The sequence below is a fragment of the Hibiscus syriacus genome, unplaced genomic scaffold (genome assembly GCF_006381635.1).
Source record: "Hibiscus syriacus cultivar Baekdansim isolate YM2019G1 unplaced genomic scaffold, ASM638163v2 tig00020627_pilon, whole genome shotgun sequence".
NCBI classification, from domain to species: domain Eukaryota; kingdom Viridiplantae; phylum Streptophyta; class Magnoliopsida; order Malvales; family Malvaceae; genus Hibiscus; species Hibiscus syriacus.
Window position 1 is genome coordinate 15,886 of NW_024062497.1, and position 9,667 is coordinate 25,552.

General features: G+C 36.0%; 1 protein-coding gene across 1 annotated transcript; it reads left to right on the top strand.

Annotated features, from left to right (window-relative positions):
* Window positions 1-819: 819 nt before the first annotated feature.
* LOC120209854 (inositol-tetrakisphosphate 1-kinase 1-like) lies at window positions 820-9,075 on the top strand. Its single transcript, XM_039208745.1, has 2 exons — window positions 820-1,008; window positions 7,987-9,075. Exons 1-2 carry the CDS (start codon window positions 820-822, stop codon window positions 8,986-8,988), a joined length of 1,191 nt encoding a protein of 396 aa, XP_039064676.1. The 3' UTR covers window positions 8,989-9,075.
* The last annotated feature ends 592 nt before the right edge of the window (window positions 9,076-9,667 follow it).

The following is a 9,667-nucleotide window of genomic DNA, read 5'->3' on the forward strand; positions in this document are numbered from 1 at the left end:
GTCATGAATATCGTACACCAGCACTAGTGGCAAAACTTTGCCAAGCATCCGAAGATTGTGAACGCTTCTTTGGTGATGGAGTTTTATGCTAACCTAACTAATCCAAATCAACATGCCATTGTGGTATTTCTATTTGCTTTACTTCTTCAACTATTAATCGTTATTTTACCTTGCAGGATGCTATTGATAACCACACCGGTTTCACAAAAGAGGAAGACAATGAAACTTATCTTGGCATTTTGGAAGACCTATGTTTTCCAAACACACAGTGGAATGGCCAGCAAGTAAACTGATGAACGGTGGACCGTGAGAGGCTACAACCGAGGGATAAGTTGTTGAATCACTTAATGAAGCACAAACTTCTCCCTGCTGCCACAACACCACAGTTTTATTGCAGATGATGCTTCTGTTGCACTCTATTTTAGTAGGCGTTCCATGGACATGGACAAGATAATTGTGGAACAAGTTCATACTTGTCTGAAAAGACTTGTCAGTGCCTTGGTATTTCCAAACCTCATTACGGATTTCTACCGTAAGAAGAAGGTGTCTGACGAACAATTTGATGAGATATTGCCTGGACTGGCTGGAATTAAAAATGCCAAGCTTCCTTTGTTACTTGGATTTAAGGAAAATAAGAGAAAATAGAAAGAGGAGAACACTCCTCGTGCTGATGCAACCTCGAATGCCAGGGTAAAAGTAGATGCCCTATATAAGGTCACTAAGCGAACCCAAGAGCATGTCGAGCAATTGACCAACAACATGGTGATTTTTTTTTTTGCATATGTAAAGCACCAAGATGAGTTTATCCTAAATGCTTTAATGGAGATTCTCCTCCACATTAATTTTGATATCCCAGTATTCCCTACTACGCTCTTGCAACTATCTGAAAATGTCGAAGCATCCAAAGATACTCGCCATCCCGCTAATGAGGAGGATCCAGCTGATCATGATCTATTTCACTTTGTGCCAACTACTGAATATCGAGAAAAAGATCTCCAACTTTCAACCGTACCAGCACCCTCGTAGCCCTAAAGCCATTAGAGGATGAACAATCAAAAATGCCACAGTAAATTCTTCTACGAAGGAGTAGATGCCGGTTGAAGAAGGTGTCTAGGTGTGAGGAGCCTTAGTTATCCCTAGTCCCAGAAGGATCCAGTACCCCCCCTACTGCACGAGCATCAGACTCTGAACATTCCAGCCCCACACAACTACGCAAGCACCCTCGTCACACAACTACTACACCGCCACCAACATAAAGTCAATGTACCTTGCATTACATTGCATTTCATAGCATGTAGTCTAGTTTTAGCTTAATTTTTATTAAGCATTGAAGATAATGCTTCTCTCAAGTTTGGGGGAGGTAGGGTTCTCAAATCATTACATGATAGTATTAGTATAATGAATATGCCATGACATTAGTACGTGTTAGAATTAGTTTTTTGGAATAAATTAAGGATGCTCGATGATGAGAAACTCTTTATGACTAGAAATGAATGTACATGACTGATGAGGATGATAGGACTAACTCTAGGACTTACTTCTTTGGAACCTTCGAATACACGATTGTATGTTTTCCATGCTTAAGGAAATTATAAATTTTTTATAAGAGAACTCTTGAATGTCTTGGTATAAAACTTTGATAATGAAGGATAATAAATGCTTCGGCATATCTGTAGAGGGACACTTCGCTATGCCATGGCATTGGCTGGAAACTGCATTTAAATATATGGCAGCTATGGTATATGAGTGAATGAAAGTAGTCACAGGATGACTCTACCTGTCTACCTCGGGGGTGAAAGGTATTCTCCCTTTCACCAAGAGTGTGGGATGGTAGGTTTGATGGGCTAACTCCCCTTGTAGCAGTGTTAATAAAAGAAAAGAAAACAAGGTGGGAGTAAAACTTGTAAATGTCGTGGCAAAACAAGAGAGCTTGCTTAGAAAATTTTTAGGTTTATTAAGAATGGACTTGATACAATCACACGCACACACTCACACAAAGGATCTTGCCCTAGGGGACTGTACTTGATTTCTCAAACTAGTCTAGCGTATTGAAGCCAAATGTTCTGAGGGTTGAAATTATATCCCATATAACTATTTTGCTTCTGAACTTGCCATGTTATTTTCATTTTGCTTAATACTATCCATTGCTTGAGGATAAGAAATAGCTTAAGTTTGGGGGTGTGATAACTCCGTAAAAAGGCCATATTTAGGGCCTTTTCACTTAAGTTATTGACTATCTAAGAGCCCATATAGGACTATATAGATGCATATAGTTGTATGTGGTGGAAATATGTTTATTGCAGTATTTTATTTTGTAATCGGTGATGCTTTATGGGGAAGGCGCTTGTTTTATGATGTGCAGGATTTAGGAGCAAGGATAAGCAAAAGAGAAGTGTCGTGACATGATGAGACTGCTAAGCAGAATTTAAATGTTGAATCGGATGGTATTTTAAAAATGAACAAGATGAAAGAAAATATTTTTAAGAGCCAACTATCCTTATCTTCGTGTACCCTCTACCACAAGTCACCCCGAGAGGAGACATCTACCACCTAGGAAGCCTGATGTTGTTGGGACCACGCCCAGCTGCAGCTGATTCTGTTTGGACCACGCCCTACTACAGGATGATCTTGTCTGGTCCACGCTCGGTTGTCTGGAGGGGACCACTGCCACAGTTGCTCATTTCCTCACGTGAATGAGACATGTTTGGCGTATCCTAGGAATTTTAACACAAATTTCTAGGTTTATTCTCCCCCTATAAAAAGGAGATGAAGCCATAATGAGAAGGGACTTTTACACGCCTCCTTGAGATAGAAATTCAGAGAGAAAAAGGTCTCTCCTTTTTTCATCAATCTTATTTTCCATGGCATTCCTCCATTGACAAGCTAGAGGGAGTGGAAAGCTAGGCATCTGAGAGGAGCTAGCAAGCTGAGGTAATCTGTGGTGGCTAAGACGAGCTTCGGCAGTGCACGTCAAAGGCTTTTCCTCTTTCCCTTTACTCTTTGCTTTCATTTATATCATTTGGGTTGTATGGAACAAATTAATGTTTTACTTGGAACATTCGAACCCTACCATGAACTAGTCTTATTTGTTGGGAGTTCCTTATGGATATTTCAGTTTGCTTTAATGGATGGTTATTTTTTTATATTATTATCTGTTTTGTTTATGATGTTTAATGCCTTAAGGTTGTATGAGCTATGAGAGTAGCCATTCCTTAGGAGATTACTTAGTGTTCAAGAGAATGGCTAAGTAGTATGTCATTAGTGTTCGAGAGAAACTAAGGAAGAACTACATAAACAAGGGGTTCTAGGTAGTAACTAGGCCTAATCCAACCTTAGAGATAAGGCTAGGATTTCAGACGACTAAAAGGAGTAGTGCTTGATCGAGAGGTTAGATGTTAATGCTGCCGCTAAAAGGTATTGTCATGGCATATCCTGTTATCTGAACATATAGGATCCCTGCACTACCTAACGCTAATAGGTTTTCCATGACATGTTAAACCTGTCGAGTCTCTTTACTAGAGATAGCATAGGGCACTCTTAGTAAAGTCTGTCGGGAAGATAAGACATAGAAGTAAGACCATCCTGAGAAGTAGACTTAAATTTGCTAAGTGACTCCTATCATTCATTCTCATGGTAGCTTGTTGTGGGAAGAGTCTAAAGTCTTGATAATCAAATCTAGTATTTACAAATTATTTTGCCTTTACATTTTCATTTCATTTCACTAAACACAACTTAATTTTCCACAACATCTCCATTTGCTGCTATATTACCATCATTACATTTCCACAACATCCATTTCATCTGCCACATTATTCTCATTTGTAAATAACATCACTAACTATACTTAGGTGAAATAGTAAATTATTGTGATTAGGCTTATAAATTTCCTCCAATCCCTGTGGATATGATACTCACTCATCACTGTATTACTTGTTCAATTGTGTATACTTGCACATATTTTCGTGACCATATATAATAGTCACAATTTACGGGCAGATTTTAAGGGTTTCAAGTGTGAGTTTATTTAACCAAGGTAAGATTATTAATCTCCATTCTTCAAGCTTTAATTCAAGTTCAATTTCTCAAGTTTTTCCTTAGTTAGCAAAAATGGGTTTTTTGTGGAAGTAAATGGAGTAGATGGATTTTTAGTTGCTCTAGTAGATGGATTTTTAATTGCTCTAGTAGATTTCAGATATAGGAAACATTTTTAGCATTAATTCAACCATTTAGATGAGTTAGGAACACGTTTCTTTACCTTTGATGGGAGAAAGCTCAAGAGCAAGAGGTATAGAAAAATTGACCTTGGGTTAATTTGGGGAGAGTTTTATCCATCAAAGAAGCAAGGTAACACATTTACAACTCCCTCATACCATTTGTGGGTCACTAGAAAATGCGTGATAGCAAGAAAGTTGAGATTAAAGCATGTTTGATCATCCATGGTAGATTCTAGCTTATGGTGTTATTTAACTTGTTTAAAGCCCTTTATGATCTATTTTATAATATTTAAACTTATATTGTCAATTGAAAATGTTGGAATTGTTTTGTGAGGGTTTGAAAGTATTTAAACGGGTAAAAAATTGAATTTACTGAAGACGTTTCGAAACCCCATGGCTTGTTTTAAAACCTTTTATCCATAATTTAATTTCAGGAAAAGGTTTCAAAACCTCTACAGTAGGTTTCAAAACTCCCTTCCTAAACCTAAAAAAATTATGTTAAGGTTTCTAAACCTATACAGCAAGTTTCAAAGTAAAAGGGAACGAAAGTTCATTAGTGACGATAATATAAATATACAAAACCAGAAGGACCCAAAGTAGATTTTATCCACATGCCAAAGTGCTCTCCTGACCCCTCTCCAAACGACATCATTTTATGTCCCATATATGTACTCGAAATCTAGGCCAAAACCGACCATCCTTTCATTTGCCTTCTTTTCCCTTTGTTTGAAAGAGAGATAGAGCTCTAGAGAGCTTCAATCGAAGCAAAGAAATCCCAAATCCAATGGGGTCACCTCCATGGTGGTCTCCGTTGACTGGCGATAACCACTATCCGTCGGAGTCGATGAAGAAAGAAAAAGACATCTTTTGAAGTGTCTCTCCATCGTCACGAATCCAGGCTTTGTTTAGCTTGGAAATGGCCCAAATGTTGTAGATCTATGAAGAAACGATTCAATTTCTTTGGCTCTGGTGAGCCTTGGAGTTCTCGGCGATCGACTTACGAGCTAAGTCCTTTCTCTTTTCAGTTTTTGTTTTTTCTTCCTCTAATTTTTTTCCTTTTTCTCTCTGTTCGACCCCTTTTTTCCCGAACCCTTCCCCTCCTTTTAATCTCCTTGCATGTTATATTTTGGGTGACTTGTGTAGCTCTGAATCATAGGGTATGAGTGCCCTATTTCTTCTTGTGACAGGTCTTGGTTTTCTTCGGGATTTCATGCTTGTAAGTGGATATTTCTTTATTAATTTTTTTATTTTTGTTGACTGGAATGGTGTATTGATTGATGCATTTTATGTCACTGTTCGGTACGGATTGCTGACGACGGTGATGTGGGAGTCCTTTGGAGGCGATTTATGCAATGGGGAGTTAAAGAGTTTGGCGCGTGCATCTCACACGCGACAGATCGGACGATTCACATCCACTTGTAGCGACGGTTGGTTGCATTAGGGTAAAAACCCTAATAATAAAAGCATAGGGGCCATTGGATCTATACTAGAACCAATGGCTGGAAATGGTGGTGGCTGCTCTCCTTAGGGTTAGGGTTTCAGAAGCCCTAGGGAGTTGATATTGGGTTGGGTCAAGTCCTTTTGGGTCTTGTAATTGGGCTCCAGTTGGGTCTGTTATTTGTAAACGAGTTATATCTTGGGGGCTCGAACCGGGTGGGCTTGTATGCTGGGTCACTTGTTGGCTAGGTGTTGGATTTGTATTTTGGGCTTTAGTTTCGGGCCTACAAAATATGTAAATAAATATTAATATAATAATAATAATAATAATAAATAATAACAATAATAAGTTAGACCCCAGACAAAAACGGATGTCTACATATTCAATAGGTCTTAAAGATTTATATTCTTGAATGATTATTTAATATGTGAATTTAAAGATGTATTTTTTTGAAATTGTTTTTCCTATTAATAAATATAATAGCAAATACAACATGAAGTCAGAAGCATATTTTTTTAATAAAAAATTCTTGAAATGATTAAAATGATAATAAAAAATTAGATAAAAATTCTCTTGAATGATTCGTTTTGAACTTTACTTCCATACTTCTTTCATAATTAAAATTAATTATTTAGACTTAATAACTTATTATGTAGGTAATACATTCTTAATAGAAGAAGATTCCAAAATATTTCATGCAAGTGACTCAGGTATAATACAGCAAATGAATCTTTCATTCATTTTATTTCTATAGGTGATGAGATATATATTATTTAATTGATTGAATAAAATTAATTAAAAAATATTGATAAAAAATAAATGAGAATTAAAAAATTAAAAAATATATATAATATGTCATGTCATGTGTGTATCATTTCTATTTTTTTAAATTTGAGGGTCTCAATAATTATTAAGTCAATAAATAAAAATAAAGGTGAAATTAACAAAAAAGTTAGTCTAAATCAGATGTACCCAATACCCATGCTATAAAAATATGGGTAAATTACATCATTTCTAATTGAATTCTATTCTCTCTCCTATTTCATTAATTATACTTTTAATTTTTTAATTTTCTCATTAAATTTTTGAATTATTCCTATTTTAATTACTCTATGATGACATGAATTATTTTATTATTATGTTTATATAATATATCATATTTTTTTAAACTTTTAATACCACATATGATTTTAATAAAAAATATAAATCTTAAATTATTCATTAAAACCCTAATATTCAAATTATACCCAATCCTCATCCTTCAACAAGTGTGAGATGGGTAGCGACAGAAAAACATTCTTAACCAAAATCTCTCTCGTCCTCCCTATACCTATTCTCACCCACATCTGCAATCTCTTCCATTACTTTAACCATATTACCATTCTCACTTGATTATCAAACGGTAAGACTCATCGACGACAAACATGCTATGAAGCGTAACAGCGCAGGATTGAACCGCCATATCGAGCCGGATTGTATATAATGTGATAGTTCGTCGATTATCCTCCACTGATTTGGAACACTGGGAAAACAATACACTGTTTAGTACCCATCTCGCAGGTGAGGCCGTTGATGAGCCACTATCCGCTGATGGGAGGGTGAAACATCGATGAGAGGGTGTGATGGGATTGTGATTTGGGATTTAGAATTTATAATTTAGAATTTGGAGTGTAATTTAAGAATTTAGGGGCATAAGTGTAAATTCTAAAGGTATAATTTAAAATATAAATTAAATATCACATGTTATATAAAAATAACAATAAAATAATTTATATCATATTAAAATAATAATAAAATAATTCATGTTATTAGAGTGATTAAAATTAGAACAACTAAAAAATTTAGTAAATAAATTAAAAAATTAAAAGTACAATAAATAAAATAAAAGATAATAAATTTAGTGAGAAATACAATAATTTATCCTTAAAAAATAATTCACTTCTAGCGTGCTCGTCATCGTGCTTCGAAGCTGATAAATTTTCTTAGGCCATCTCCAGCCTTCATCTCTACTCTAGAGCATCTATATCTCTACTCTAGAGATGAAATAATAATTCATCCTCAGCGATATATCTATATTACCATCAACTTTACTTTATTCACAATATTTAACTATTATGATATTAATTTTGTAAATTAAAAAAAATTAGAAAAAAATATAAAAAATTAAAAAAATTACAAAACAAATTAATATGATTATTTATCTATCTTCAATGTATTTTTATTTATCTTATAATTTAATTAAAAAAATAGATTTTTATAGCGTTGTTATAGTAACACGCTACACCTAACGTTGCTGTTTCATAAAACTCCAAAGTGGAGCTGAATTTTACGCAGCGTTGGAGCACGCCACAGTGGCGATATGCGCCACAGTTTGCTATAGTCTCGTTTCCATTTTCTCACCTTCCGTGCAGACATTCGTCTGAAATATGTCAAAGATCTTCAAAACCCCACCAAGTCGGCTATGCTTTAACTCCAAGAAAGGAGAAAACTTTCATCCTACCTTCCCTCCTTTCCCACGCATCCCAGAATGGTGTTTCTTTACCGAAAATCGTACCCAGTAAACCTCTGATCCAACTAGGACCGTTCAATTGCATCCTCCACAAACTGTACGACTCCGACTGGAAACAAAATCTTCGAGACTTCGCTTCCCAAAACCCTAGCATCCCCATCATCGACTCCCCAGATTCAATCGAGATTCTCCACAGCAGAATCTCAATGCTTGAAACTGTTCCGAAACTGAAAATAAGCAACACCGGAGTCCCCAATCAGATTACCATCAATGAAGTCACGGATTGGGAAAATTTGGAAATCAACTTCCAGTCGATCGCAAAGCCGTTAGACGCGGACGGTAGTGAGAAGTCACAGAAAATGCATCTCATCTTCGAAAAGGATGTGTTAAAGAACTTACCGCTTCCGTTTGTTTTACAGGAGTTTATTAATCACGGCGACATCATCTTTAAAGTCTACGTCGCCAGAAAATATTCCCGGTGCGTGAAACGGAAGTCGTTGCCTGATATTTCGGAGGAGAAACTGGTAAATTCGAAAGGTTCGCTGCCGTTTTCACAGGTTTCGAATCTGACTGCAGCCGGCGGCGGTGATGAAGGTTGTGGATTCAAAAAGACGGAATTGGCCCCGGAAAATTTAGTGAAAGAGTTGGTGGAAGGGTTGAAGGAGGAGTTGAGATTGAATTTGTTTAACTTCGATGTAATTAGGGATGTCAAAAACAAGGATAATTACTTAGTCATTGATCTCAATTATTTTCTGGGGTTTGCGAAAATGCCGGATTTCGAGTCCGTGATAACGGATTTTTTACTCGATGTGTGCTCGAAGAGATGAAATGCGGTGAAAATTGAAGATAGGAGGTACTTTGTTGAACCTTTGAAGCTTTAATAAGCTCACATTTTACCATGCTTTGTATCATCTTACACTGGTAATTGTAGTGCATGGATTATTCCAATACTTGTTTTCTTTTACTTGACTCCAGTTTTGATTGATGTATCAAATGTGCATTTGTTTCTGTTCTTGTTTGCAAATTGAGCTAAAGTTTTATGTAGAGGAGACAAATCTTGCTGTGTTATGTTATCATCTAGTTTCAGGTGTCTTGGATATAGTTACATGTCGACCATGGGATTTCTTCTATCATTTTATATATGCCTGAAGGATTATATTGTATACCGATGTCTGAAAATGTATCGGATGCCGTAGGTACATTAGAGGAAATAAGTAGTTTAGTTAACATAGCCTTGGGTGATCGTTCGAATAACATAGGTACTTGTGTGATGGTGTGGTATTCTTTAATCTCCTCCCCTTAAGATTATAGTATTTTTTGAATGACATAGCCATCGGTGATGGTTTGAGGAGTCTCGAATATAGTTACATGTCTACCATGGGATTTCTTCTATTTTTTTATATACTCATAGGTTCGTATTGTATACCTATGTTCCAATATGTATTGGATGCAATAGGTACATTAGAGGGAATAAGTAGTTTGGTTAAAATTGCCACAAATTATCGT